General features: G+C 40.3%; 1 protein-coding gene across 1 annotated transcript in view; it reads right to left on the bottom strand.

Moving 5' to 3' along the window:
* Positions 1–14,899, bottom strand: part of DCAF1 (DDB1 and CUL4 associated factor 1) — a 75,097-nt gene that overhangs the window by 41,936 nt on the left and 18,262 nt on the right. Inside the window, exons 4-5 of the mRNA XM_082638635.1 lie at positions 14,589–14,662; positions 12,391–12,504 (exon numbers count right to left, since the gene is read on the bottom strand). Coding sequence (XP_082494761.1) covers positions 12,391–12,504; positions 14,589–14,662 — 188 coding nt within the window. The remainder of the gene's footprint in view (positions 1–12,390; positions 12,505–14,588; positions 14,663–14,899) is intronic.

Here is a 14,899-nt window from a genome sequence, read left to right as displayed (position 1 = left end):
ACATGCAGCCCACTGGCATCAAGGGTCCCATGAGCGGGCTGCACGCCTGCACACCCCCTAACAAGGGGATAATCACCAGCACATGCTGAGCAAAGAAACAGCAAGCACCCAAACCAAAAACAGCCCTCAGACCAAAAAAATATTAAACCCACACAAGCTATGCAGGGATGCTCCCATACATAAAAAGCCCTCCAAGACTACTGTAGGTATTTCTATCTCTTAAACTCGCAGAGTAAGAGAAATATAAGCAAAATGAAGAAGCAGAGGAACCACTCCCAATTAAAAGACCAAGAGAATTCCCCTGAAGGAACAAACAATGAAACAGACCTCTTCAGTCTAACAGACACCAAGTTCAAAAAGGAGGTAATGAAAATACTGAAGGAACTAAGAAAGGTTTTCGACAGAAATGCAGATTACTGTAAAAAGGAACTAGAAACTATAAGGAGGAGACAAGAAAAATTAGAAAATTCATTTGCAGAGGAGAAATCTAAGCTAAATGCAACGAATAGCAAAATAAATAATGCAGAAGAAAGAATAAGTGATCTGCAAGATAGAATAATAGAAATTACCCAAACAAAGGAGTAGACAGAAAACCAAATGAGGGATATCCCTAGTGGTCCAGCAGTTAAGATTCCACGCTCCCAATGCAGGGGGCCTGGGTTTGATCCCTGGTCAGGGAACTAGATCCCGCATGCCGCAACTAAGAGCCGCATGCTGCAACTAAAAGATCCTGCATGCCGCAACTAAAAATCCCACATGCCACAACTAAAAAAAAAGATCCTGGATGCCGCAACTAAGACCCGCATGCCACAATTAAAGATCCCACACACCGAAATGAAGATCCCGCACACGGCAACAAAGATCCCACATGCCACAACTAAGACCCAGCGCATCCTAATTAATTAATTAATTAATTTTTTAAAAAGAAAAACAAATAAAAAAAATGAAAGCAACATTAACAGACCTATGGGATAATATAAACCATGCCAAAATACACATAACAGGGATTCCAGAGGGAGAAGAAAGAGAAAAGGGGGTTGAAGATGTATCTGAAGAAATTATGGCCGAAAAATTCCCAAATCTAAAGAAGGAAACAGATATCCACATATAGGAAGCACAGAGGGTCCCAAAGAAGATGAACCCAGACAGACCTACACACCAATAAATATGATTTTAAAAATGGCAAAAGTTGGGCTTCCCTGGTGGCGCAGTGGTTGAGAGTCCGCCTGCCGATGCAGGGGACACGGGTTCGTGCCCCGATCCCGGAAGATCCCACATGCCGCGGAGCGGCTGGGCCCGCGAGCCATGGCCGCGGAGCCTGTGTGTCCGGAGCCTGTGCTCCGCAACGGGAGAGGCCACAGCAGTGAGAGGCCCGCATACAGCAAAAAAAAAAAAAAAAAAAAAAAAAAAGGCAAAAGTTAAATATAAAGAGAGAATAGTAAAGGCAGCAAGAGAAAAACGAAGAGTTAATTACAAGGGAAGGCCCATTAAGGCTGTCAGCTGATTTCTCTACAGAAATGCTGCAGGCCAGAAGGGAGTGGCAAAATATATTCAAAGTCTTGAAAGGGAAAAATCTGCAACCTAGAATACTCTACCCAGCAAAATTATCATTTAGAATAGGAGGAGAAATAATTTCTCTGACAAGCAAAAACTAAAAGAATACAGCAATACTAAATCTATCCTAAAAGAAATACTGAAAGGTCTTCTCTAAAAGAAGCAAGAAGATACAGGGAGATATCAATTGGAAAGTAAATCACTTAAATTAGCTAGTATACAAATCAAAAAGGAAAAAAAAACCACCACCTATTTGTGAAAGCAATCATAAATGCAAGCAACAGCAAAAGGATAAAGATGAAGATGTAAAAAAAGGACATCAAAATCATAAAATTTGGGGAAGGACTAAGAAAATGTAGATTTTTTTTTTTTGAATGTGTTTGGGCCTATATGACTATCAGTCTAAAGCAAGCAGAACTAGGAAGGGGTTAACATACTTGAAAAACAGGGCAACCACAAATCAAAACCATACAATAGATTCACAAAAACCAAAAACAACACAAGCATAAAATAAAAAGAAATCATCAAACCCCAAAAAGAAAAAGAAAAAGAAACAAACAAGGAATATAGAAACAGCTGAAAACAAGGTTTAAAATGGCAATAAATATATATGTATCAATATTACCTTAAATGTCAATGGACCAAATGCTCCAATCAAAAACAAAGAGTGGGGCTTCCCTGGTGGCGCAGTGGTTGAGAGTCCGCCTGCCGATGCAGGGGACACGGCTTCGTGCCCTGGTCCGGGAAGATCCCACATGCCGCGGAGCGGCTGGGCCCATGAGCCATGGCCGCTGAGCCTGCGCGTCCGGAGCCTGTGCTCCGCAACAGGAGAGGTCACAACGGGAGAGGCCATAACTGTGAGAGGCCCGAGGCCCGCCAAAAAAGAAAAAAAACAGAGTGGCAGACTGGATAAAAAAAAACAAGAGCCTACAATATTCGACCTACAAGAGACCCATCTTAGGGCAAAGGACACACATAGACTGAAAGTGAGGGGATGGAAAAAGGTATTTCATTTCATGCAAACAGAAATGACAAGAAAGTGGGAGCTACAATATTCCTAGCAGACAAAACAGACTTTAAAACAAAGGCCAAGGACTTCCCTGGTGGTCCAATGTGTAAGACTCTGCGCTCCCAATGCAGGGAGCCCGGGTTCGATCCCTGGTCAGGGAACTAGATACCGCATGCATGTCCCAACTAAACAGTCCACATGCCGCAACTAAGAGTCCTCGTGACACAACTAAGAGTCCAGTCCACATGTCACAACCAAGAAGTCCACATGCTGCAACTAAGATCCCACGTGCCGCAACTAACACCCAGTGCAGGCAAAATAAATAAAATAAACAAACAAATAAATATTTTAAAGATTAAAAAAATAAAACAAAGGCCATAAGAAAGATAAAGAAGGACACTATATAACAGTAAAAGGATCAACAGAAGAAGAAGATTTAACACTTCGTCAACATATGTGCGACTGATACAGGAGCAACCAAATACGTAAAACAAATACTAACAGACGTAACAGGAGGAATTGATGGGAATACAACAGGAGACTTTTAACACCCCACTCACATCAATGAAGAGATCTTCTAGACAGAAAATCAATAAGGCAGCAGAGATCCTAAATGATACAAAATTTAGATTTAAGTGATATTTTCGGGATATTACATCCAAAAAAAAAAAAAAACGGAATACACATTCTTTTCAAGTGCACATAGAACACTCTCTCCAGGACTGACCACATACTAGGGCACAAAACTAACCTCAACAAATTTAAGAGTACAGAAATTATTTCAAGGATCTCCTCTGAACACAATGGCATGAAACTAGAAATCAACCATAGGAAAAGAAATGAGAAAAAAATGATTACATAGAGACTAAACAACATGCTACTAAAAAGCCAATGGGTCAACAAGGAAATCAAAAAGGAAATTTAAAAAATACCTTGAGAAAAGCGACAATGAAAACACAACCATACAAAATCCATGGGATGCAGCAAAAGCAGTTCTTAGAGGGACGTTCATAGTGACACGGGCCTTCCTCGAAAAACAAGAAAAGTCTCAAATAAACAACCTAACCTACCACTTGAAAGAATTAGAAAAAGGACAAACAAAACCCATAGTCAGCAGAAGGAAGAAAACAATAAAGATCAGGGTGGAAATAAATAAAATAGAGGTTTAAAAAACAACAGAAAGGGAATTCCCTAGTGGTCCAGTGGTTAGCACTCCACACTTTCACTGCCGAGAGCCCAGGTTCAATCGCTGGTCAGGGAAGTAGGATCCCACAAGCCATGCAGCATGACCCCCCCCAAAAAAGAAACTGAGAGCTGGTTCTTTGAAAGGGTAAACAAAATTGACAAACCTCTGGCCAGGCTCACCAAGAAGAAAAGACCGAGAACCCAAATAAAATAAGAAATGAAAAAGGAAAAATCTCAGCTGGTACCATAGAAATACAAAAAAACCATAAAAGAATACTATGAACAATTATATGCCGACAAATTTGACAACCTACAAGAAATAGACAACTTTCTACAAACATACAGCCCACCAAAATTGAATCAAGAAGAAACAGATGATCTGAACAGACTGATCACTAGAAGTGAAGTAGAATCTGTAATTTAAAAAACTCCCTACAAACAAAAGTCCAGGACCAGGTGCCTTCACAGGCAAATTCTACCAAACATACAAAGAAGAACTTACACTGATTCTTCTAAAACTGTTCCAAAAGACTGAAGAGGAGGAAACACTCCCAAAGACATTCTATGAAGTCACCATCACCCAGATTCCAAAATCAAAGACACCACCAAAAAAGAAAATTACAGGCCAATATCTTTGATGAATATAGATTTAAAAATTCTCATCAAAATATTAGCGAACTGAATCCAACAACACATAAAAAAGATCATACACCACAACCAAGTGGGATTCATCCCAAGTTCACAAGAATGGTTCAACATCTGCAAAAGCAACCAATGTAATACACCACATAAACAAAAGAAAAGTCAAAAACCACATGATTATCTCAATAGATGCAGAAAAAGCATTTGGCAAAATTCAACTTCATCCATGATAAAAACTTTTACCAAAGTGAGTATAGAGGGAACATATCTCAACATAATAAAAGCCATTTATGACAAACCCAAAGCCAATATAATACTCAGTGGTGAAAAGCTGAAAGCCTTCCCACTAAAACCTGGAACAAGACAAGGATGCCCACTTTCTGAATAAAAGGTATTCAAATTGGAAGGGAAGAGGTAAAATTGTCACTAAATGCAGATGACATGATACTATATATAGAAAACCCTAAGGATTCCACACTAAAACTACTAGATCTTATAAAGGAATTCAGAAAAGTAGCAGGATACAAGATTAACATTCAGAAATTGGTTGCCTAAATTTCTTGACACTAATGATGAAATATCAGGGACTTCTCTGGTGGTCCAGTGCTTAAGAATCCGCTGTCCGATGCAGGGGACGCAGGTGCGATCCCTTGTCGGGGAACTAAGATCCCACATGCTGCAGGGCAACTAAGCCTGTGTGCTGTCAACTACTGAGCCTGCATGCCCTAGAGCCCGTGCACCACAACTAGACAGTCCGTGGGCCATGGAGCCCGTGCGTCACAACTACTAAGCCCGCACAGTCTGGAGCCCACATGCCACAGCTAGAGAGCTTGCTCACCACAACTACTGAGCCCATGCTCTCTACAAGACTGTAGAGAATGAAGAGCCCATGTGCCGCAATGAAAGATCCTGCATGCCGCAATGAAGCTCTGGAGTGCCACAACTAACACCCCACACAGCTAAATAAATAAATAAAAATATTTTTTAAAAACCAATGAAGTGGGCCTCCCTGGTGGCGCAGTGGTTGAGAGTCCGCCTGCCGATGCAGGGGATGCGGGTTCGTGCCCCGGTCTGGGAGGATCCCATATGCCGCGAAGCGGCTGGGCCCGTGAGCCATGGCCGCTGAGCCCGCGCGTCCGGAGCCTGTGCTCCACAACGGGAGAGGCCACAACAGTGAGAGGCCCGCGTACGGAAAAAAAAAAAAAAAAAAAAAAAAAAACCAATGAAGTATCAGAAAGAGAATGTATAAAAACAATACTTTTTAAAATCACACCAAAAAACATAAAATCCCTAGGAATAAACCTGACCAAGGAAGCGAAAGACTTATATGCTGAGAATGATAAAACATTACTAAAGGAAATTAAAGAGAATGCAAAGAAATGGAAAGATATCCCATGCTCTTGGACTGGAAGAATTAATATTATTAAAATGGCAATACTACCGAAAGCAATCCACAGATTTAATGCAATCCCTATCAAATTACCCATGACATTTTTTGCAGAACTAGAACAAATAATGCAAAAATTCATATGGAGCCATAAAAGACCCAGAATTGCCAAAGCAATCTTGAGGAAAAAATTCAAAGCAGGAGGCATAACTCCCCCAGGCTTCAGACAATACTACAAAGGTACAGTAATCAAAACAGTGTGGTATCAGTACAAAAACAGACATATGGATCAATGGAACAGAATAGAGAGCCCAAAAATAAACCTACACACTTACATTCAATTAATCATGGACAAAGGAAGCAAGACTATAAAATGGGAAAAAGACAGTCTCTTCAGCAAGTGGTACTGGGAAAGTTGGACAGCCACATGTAAATCAGTGAAGTTAGGACACACACTCACACCATGCACAAAAATACTCAAAATGGCTTAAAGACTTGAACATAAGACATAATACCATAAACTCCTAGAAGGAAGCACAGGCTAAACATTCTCTGACATAAATCGTACCAATGGTTTCTTAGGTCAGTCTCCCAAGGCAACAGAAATAAAAACAAAAATAAAATGGGACCTAATCAAACTTAAAAGCTTTTGCACAGCAAAGGAAATCATTTAAAAGAAACGAGGGACTTCCCTGGTGGTCCAGTGGCTAAGACTCCACACTCCCAATGCAGGGGGCCCAGGTTCAATCCCTGGCCAGGAAACTAGATCCCACATGCTGCAACTAAGAGTTTGCATGCCACAACTAAAAGATCCCACATGTTGCAACGAAGATCCTGTACACAGCAACAAGGATCCCACATGTGGCAAGAAAGATCCCACACGCGGCAACGAAGATCCCGCACATGGCAACTAAGAACCGGCACAGCAACATAAATAAATAAATGTTAAAAAAAAAAACACGAGAAAACCTACAGAATGGGAGAAAATATCTGAACTGATGAGACCAAAACTGCTTAATCTCCAAAATATACAAACAGCTCATACACCTCAACAACAAAAAAACAAACAACCCAACTGAAAAATTGACAGATCTTAATAGACATTTCTCCAAAGAAGATGTGCAGATGGCCAGTAGGCACATGAAAAGATGCTCAACATCACTAATTATTAGATAAATGTAAAACAAAACTAAAATGAGGTACCACCTCACACCAGTTAGAATTGCCATCGTTAAAAAGTCTACAAATAACAGGGACTTCCCTGGTGGCACAGTGGTTAAGAATCCGCCTGTCAATGGAGGGGACACGGGTTCAAGCCCTGGTCCGGGAAGATCCCACATGCCGTGAAGCAACTAAGCCCGTGCACCACAACTACTGAGCCTGTGCCCTAGAGCCTGCATGCCACAACTACTGAAGCCTGTGTGCCTAGAGCTCCACAACAAGAGAAGCCACTGCAATGAGAAGCCTGCGCACTGCAATGAAGAGTAGCCCCTGCTCATCACAACTAGAGAAAGCCAGTGTGCAGTAATGAAGACCCAACACAGCCATTTTTTTTTTTTATCTTTTTTTTTTTTTTTTTTTTTTGCAGTACGTGGGCCTCTCACTGTTGTGGCCTCTCCTGTTGCGGAGCACAGGCTCCGGACGCACAGGCTCAGCGGCCATGGCTCACGGGCCCAGCCGCTCCATGGCATGTGGGATCTTCCTGGGGCATGAACCCGTGTCCCCTGCATCAGCAGGCGGACTCTCAACCACTGCGTCACCAGGGAAGCCCTTTTTTTTTTTTTTTTTAAGTCTACAAATAACAAATGCTGGAGAGGGTGTGGAGAAAAGGACACCCTCTTACAATGTTGGTGGGAATGTAAGTTGGTGCAGCCACTATACTAGAAAATAGTATGGAGGTTCCTCAGAAAAGTAAAAATACAGTTACCATATGATCCAGCAATCCCACTCCTGGGCATATACCCAGACAAAACTATAATTCAAAAAGACAGGGGCTTCCCTGGTGGCACAGTGGTTAAGAATCCGCCTGCCAATACAAGGGACACAGGTTTGAGCCCTGCTCCGGGACGATCCTACATGCCACAGAGCAACTAAGCCCATGAGCCACAACTACTGCGCCTGCACTCTAGAGCCCGCGAGCCACAATCACTGAGCCCACGTGCCACAACTACTGAAGCCCATGAGCCTAGAGCCCGTGCTCCGCAGCAAGAGAAGCCACTGCAATGAGAAGCCCGCACACCAAAACAAAGAGTAGCCCCCACTCGGTCCAACTAGAGAAAGCCCACATGCAGCAACCAAGGCCCAACACAGCCAAAAGTAAATAAATAAAAAGATATAGGTACCCCTATGTTCACAGCAGCACTATTCACAATAGCCAAAACATGGAAACAACCTAAAGGTCCGTCGACAGATGAATGGATAAAGAAGATGTGGTACATATATATAATGAAATACGACCCAGCCATAAAACAGAACGAAATAATGACATTTGCAGCAACATGGATACAACCTGAGATTATCATACTAAGTAAAGTCAGACAGAGAAAGACAAATACCACATGATATCACTTATATGTGGAATCTAAAATATGGCACAAATGAGCCTATCTACAAAACAGAAACAGACTCACAGACATAGAAAACAGACTTGTGGTTACCAAGGGGGATGGAGGCAGGGAGAGGGATGGAGGCAGGGAGAGGGATGGACTGGGAGTTTGGGGTTAGTAGATGCAAACTATTACATTTAGAACAGACAAACAACAAGGTCCTTCTGTATAGCACAGGGAACTATATCCAGTCTCCTGGGATAAACCATAATGGAAAAGAATATTTAAAAAAAAAGAATGTATATGTATACAAATGAGTCACCTTGCTGTACAGCAGAAATTAACACAGCATTGTAAATCAACTATACTTGAAAAAAAGAGCAGCAAGCATAAGCAGAAAACGATAAAACAATAAAATTTAAAGCTGTTTCAACACCTGTGAAAGTACAATCAGCAACTTTTTTAAACAGCAGCTAGAATACAATCAATTTAGTAACTTACAACCAGCTCTTAAAAAGAAATGAAATAGAAACTATAAGGATGCACTGCACAAAGGGGTAAACAATGTTCAAGAAAACTCTCTGATACATATAATGTATGGGTTGCAATGTAAAACAAAATGTACCCAGATTTTGAAAAAAAAAAGTAAAATGTGTAACTATCGGTTCAGAAAGTTTGAGTAACACTGCTCTAAAGCAGTGAATCTTTTTTTAAATAAATTTATTTATTTTATTTTATTTATCTTTGGCTACACTGGGTCTGCATTGTTGCACGTGGGTTTTCTCTAGTTGCGGCGAGTGGGGGCTACTCTTCGTTGCGGTGTGCAGGCCTCTCATTGCGGTGGCATCTCTTGTTGCAGAGCACAGGCTCAGTAGTTGTGGCGCACGGGCTTAGCTGCTCCGTGGCATGTGGGATCTTCCCAGACCAGGGCTCTAATCTGTGTCCCCTGCACTGGCAGGCAGATTCTTAACCACTGTGCCACCAGGGAAGCCCTAAAGCAATGAGTCTTAACTGTAGCTTTTTGAAACACCAGCTGCCAATCTGTCTAAAAATAATGATTTTGTTTTCTTTTTCTTCTTTTTTTGGGGGGGCGGGGAGGGCTGCACTGTGCAGAATGCAGAATCTAAGTTCCCTGACCAGGGATCGAACCTGTGCCCCCTGCAGTGGAAGTGTGGAGTCTTAACCACTGGACTGCCAGGGGAGTCCCCAAAAATAATGATTTCTGACTCATTAATTTACACACTATAATTAAATGTTTTTAAAGAAGTAAAACATTGATTCACACCAAAAAATATGCATAGGACATTTCTGAAAGGTAAAGAACATCATATAATCCAGTGGTAAGGTCTCACAAGGTTAAAGAGGTTTATAATCTACACTCTAGGACACTGGATTCAAGGCAATGTTATTTCCAACCTAATTATGATTATCTTTGAATAATTCACTTCTCTCAACTTAATAAAAATCAGTTATTAAGAAACAAAACTTCTAGGACTTCCCTGGTGGTGCGGTGGTTAAGAATCTGCCTGTCAATGCAGGGAACATGGGTTCAAGCCCTGGTCAAGGAAGATCCCACGTCGAGGAGCAACTAAGCCCATGCACCACAACTACTGAGCCTGCGCTCTAGAGCCCATGAGCCACAACTACTGAAGCCCGCTCGCCTAGAGGCCATGTTCCGCAACAAGAGAAGCCACCGCAATGAGAAGCCCGTTCACCGCAACAAAGAGTAGCCCCCGCTCGCCTCAACTAGAGAAAGCCCGCACGCAGCAACAAAGACCCAATGCAGCCAAAGATAAATAAATAAATTTATTGAAAATAAATAAAATTAAAATACAAAACTGTTCTTGCAGAAAGCTTTATTATTCAAAATACCATTTCATGTTTCCAACATCCAGAGGGTATTCACTTCATTCTAAACATACAACAATAAAACTATAAAGAATCAGAGATGATTTTCCTACAATGACAACCAGGAAACTTTTACAAAGCACAGTAAAATCATCTGTAATCTTCTGTAAATCCTGCATATAACAAATACACTGCTGTAAGTGCTTCATTTTCACCCTGCTTTTCAAAAGAACTCACATAAAAAAAAAAAAAAGAATTCACATTAAAACATTTTTGACAGGGGCTTCCCTGGTGGCACAGTGGTTGAGAGTCCGCCTGCCGATGCAGTGGGTTCATGCTCCGGTCCGGGAAGATCCCACATGCCGCGGAGTGGCTGGGCCTGTGAGCCATGGCCGCTGAGCCTGTGCGTCCGGAGCCTGTGCTCCGCAACAGGAGAGGCCACAACAGTGAGAGGCCCGCGTACAGCAGTGGGAGCTAATTAGAGATTTTAAAATCTAGTCTACACAATACTGCAAACTATAGCATTAATAACAATGTCATTCTCTAAAATACATTATGTGGTACAATTCTGTAATAAAATTTTCTTGAAAGTTAAGAAAATCTGTTTCCAGATCTTTCGCTTGGCTTATGCATTTAACTATACTGAGACTTCCAGATTTTTTCAGAAGATTAAATTTTTAGTGTCTTTAAAAGCAGAGAAAGCTATATGGCATACGCAATTCACACTGCAAATTCTTAACGCTAAGAGACAAAATATCGACATTACTTCTAAAAACACAGCAACTAATTTTTGACAATTTAAATATACACACAGTCACTAACAAATTACCATTTTCTGGTCTTCACAGCACTTATCCTTACTTGAAATTATCAGTTTGCCTCTGTTCTTCCAAACATATACATAAATGTAAGCTCCTATCTTGCTGACAAAATATTCCCAGCACATAGCATAAAACACAGCACAGCACAGCACAGCACAGCCTTCAAACGTTAACTAAGTGAATATTAAATACTGTCAAGAATAGGACAGCCTTCCTCAGAACAGAATGTCCTCATCACCGGGGAAGACTACTCATCATTAAGAATAAGAGTCTGAATTATTAGAGAAATGCAAATCAAAATTACAATGAGGTAACCTCACATCAGTCAGAATCACCAACATTAAAAAATCTACAAACAATAAATGCTGAAGAGGGTGTGGAGAAAAGGGAATCCTCCTACACTGTTGGTGGGAATGTAAACTGGTACAGCCACTATGGAGAACAGTATGGAGGTTCCTTAAAAAAAAAAACTAAAAATAGAACTACCATGTGACCCAGCAATCCCACTATGGGCATATACGCAGAAAAAAACATAATTCAAAAAGATACATGCACCCCGACATTCCCTGCAGCACTGTTTACAATTGCCAGGACATGGAAGCAAGCTAAATGTCCACTGACAGAGGAATGGATAAAGAAGATGTGACACATATATGCAATGGAATATTACTCAGCCATAAAAAGGAACGAAATAATGTCATTTGCAGTGACATGGATGGACCTACAGATTGTCATACAGAGTGAAGTCATAAAGAGAAAGACAAATATCATATAATATCGCTTATATGTGGAACGTACAAAAATGGTACAGATGAACTTATTAACAAAGTAGAAATAGAGTCACAGATGTAGAAAACAAACTTATCGTTACCAAGGGGGAAGGGAGGGTGGGATGAATGGGAAGATTGGAAATGACATATATATGCTACTATATACAAAACAGATAACTAATGAGAACCTACTGTATAGCACAGGGAACTATACTCAGTGCTCTGTGGTGACCTAAATGGGAAGGAAATCTAAAAATGAGTGGATATACATATATGTATAACTGATTCACTCTGCTGTACAGCAGAAACTAACACAACATTGTAAAGCACCTACATTCCAATAAAAAAAAAAGGAATAAGAATTTGAAGATCATAAATCATTAAATCCACAAATCCATATCTAAAAACAGATGATCTTAAGATTTTAAAAAAGACTACAGCACCCAAGCAGCAAGTACTCATTAAAACAGTTATTTAAAAATTTTTCTTATTGTCTTAATTTCTTAAGATTCTATAATATAGATTAGTACTATAATAAGAAAAAAACCATAACAATTATTTTAACAAAGAAAAACAGATCAGCATTCAACTAAAAAATAAAATGTTGACTTTTCTTTTTAGTAAGTACCTTTTCTTGAAAGACGACAGCAGTTTCTAGCCCTGGCATGATGTCCAGTAGGAGTCTGCAAGCGGCAGTGTTTAAAGGGGGCTCTCGGCTTGTCATCACATATGCATTCACCAGCTGTAAAGCAAAGGAGTACTTCTCATCTGAAATTCAACCCAATCAAATTAATAACGTCTAATAAATTCTTAATACATTCCCATAGCTTGCCTAAAGGGTATTAAAGAAGACTATACCTAACATTACTAATTAAACCTGTAATTATTAGAAATAGTTATGATCCTGCTGAGCCATGATAATACCATATAATTTCTTCTGCCACTTTAAAGTCAAATCCCCCTAAAACAACTCAGCAACCATAGAAATTAAAGCTCAAGGGGTATCACAAAGAAAACACCCCCCATCCTCATATACACTTTTTCAGAAGGATAAAACAGGGCAAGATAAGCCTCCCCTCACCCCTCCCTGATTCTTGACAATAGTTAATGAAAAAATTTGAGTTTTATATTTTATATATATAAATGTATCAATAAAACTTTCCTTTTGGCACTCATCAAATAAATACTGGATCTCTAAGTGGCACTGTGTTCTATTGCTGGGTATACAACAGTGAATAAGACACAGTCCCACCATCAAAGGGTTCATAATCCAAAAGAGGTGACAGTTGGAAAAACAAATATCATAAGTACAGGATGCTACAGAAGCCTGTAGGAAGCCAAACAACTCTGCAAAGGAATCAGAGAAGGCTTTAGAGAGGAAGGGATTCCAAGCGAGAACATGAAGGACAAGTAGGAAGAGCTAAGGAGGAGTGGGAAAGAGAGGAGGGCCAAAGGTCAGGAACAGAAAATGAGAGAACAGAGGCCATGAGATTGGGTTTATAAACCAAAATAAAAAATTTAAAATTTATCGAGAGCAATGGGAAAGCACTAATGGATTTTAAGCAAGAGAATGCCATGATCATTTTTTGCATTTGATAAAGATTTTCAGGATATAAGTAAAGAATGGGTTGGGACAAGATAAGAAGAGAAACCAATTAAGAGGCTATTGCAGTATCGAGAGATGGTGGTAGCTAACCTAAGGTCTGGCAACAAGGGCAGAAAGAAGTGGAGGGATTTGTGAAGGTTAAGGGGGAGGGCACAATAAGACCTGTAAGTTCACTGAATAAGAAGGCTTAGAGGAATAAAGGATAACTTCCAGCTGGCTAGGAAAGGACACCATTACTGAGCTAGAGCATAAGAGAAACAGATTGTGGGGCAAACAATTAGACATGCAGAATTCAAGGTGCCTGTGGGAAATATCCATGTGGGAACGTCTAGAAGGCAGCTGGAAGTGATCTGAAGCAGAGAAGAGACACCAGTGATAAAGAAATAAAATTGGGAATTAATATAACACAGATAAAAATAATAGCTAATAATTACTGAGCCCTCATGTGCCAGGTTCTGCACTAAGCACTTTTCAGGCTTAATTTCATTCAAGGATTACAAAAACATTTTAAGGTAAGAACTATCATCCCTATTTTATAGATTAGGCAAATAAAGCTTTGAGAAAATAAAGCTTGGAGAGGCTTAAGTTGCCTAAAGATCAAAATGTCAATGAAGAGTGGAGCTGCACTTAAACCCAAAACATGGACCCCAAAGCCCATGCTCTCAAGCATCATGCTATTCCACCTCCAAAATCAAACCTAATAGTCACAATTTATTGAATAATTACTATGTTCAGGAGCTGTAATACATACTTTTTTTTTTTTTTTTTACCCTCATTTACTCCTCAGCAGGCCGGAGTTAAATAAGGCACCTTTCTCTCCCTCCACATGCCCGATGCACACACCCATAGTGTCAGTGCAGAATCATACGGTATGTATCACTCTTACTTTTCTATTCAGGAACCCAAGAGAACTCCTATATTCCCAAACTCAAAATCATCTCACCCCAGAATGAGCACAGATGCCTTGGGAACCCTCACCAATATTCAACTGAACAAAGTACACACCAAAGAGAAAACACCTTGGCCACAACCAGGACTTTGGTAATAAAGGAGTCCATGATTAGTCTATTTCACTGAACCAATGCCAAATTTAAAAAGCTACCCACTCTATTCCCAACTTTGTCAAGGCCTCAGGAGAAAACAGACTATTTACAAAAAAACAATAAAGGTACAGCATCTGCTGATGATAATCTCTGGAGAAAAGTAAGAAGCAAACCTACTGCATTCATGAAATCATCATTCTTGAAGAGTATTCTCAGCAAGTGGCCCAGCATACACTCTGGATCAGCTCGACCTACCAAAAGAAGAGGGGAGGAACAAACAAAGGAATGAGTAAGTCATCCCAGTCAAGCAACTCAAACCTCTGGAAAGGCACCTGCGTTGTTGTAAGTACTATTAAAAGGCCAGCAAAAATTAACAGAAACAAAGAAAAGATTCTTTTGATGAATCAGATTTCATAAGGAACATTCTTTAAAATTAAAAATAACTAAAAAATTTGAGACACTGCTAACATTCCCATCTCCCAGTGTAT

The sequence above is a fragment of the Mesoplodon mirus genome (assembly GCF_964341445.2).
Source record: "Mesoplodon mirus genome assembly, chromosome: 12".
Lineage (NCBI taxonomy): Eukaryota > Metazoa > Chordata > Mammalia > Artiodactyla > Ziphiidae > Mesoplodon > Mesoplodon mirus.
The sequence above is the reverse complement of the archived record's forward strand: the minus strand, read 5'-3'. Positions and strand labels throughout refer to the sequence as shown.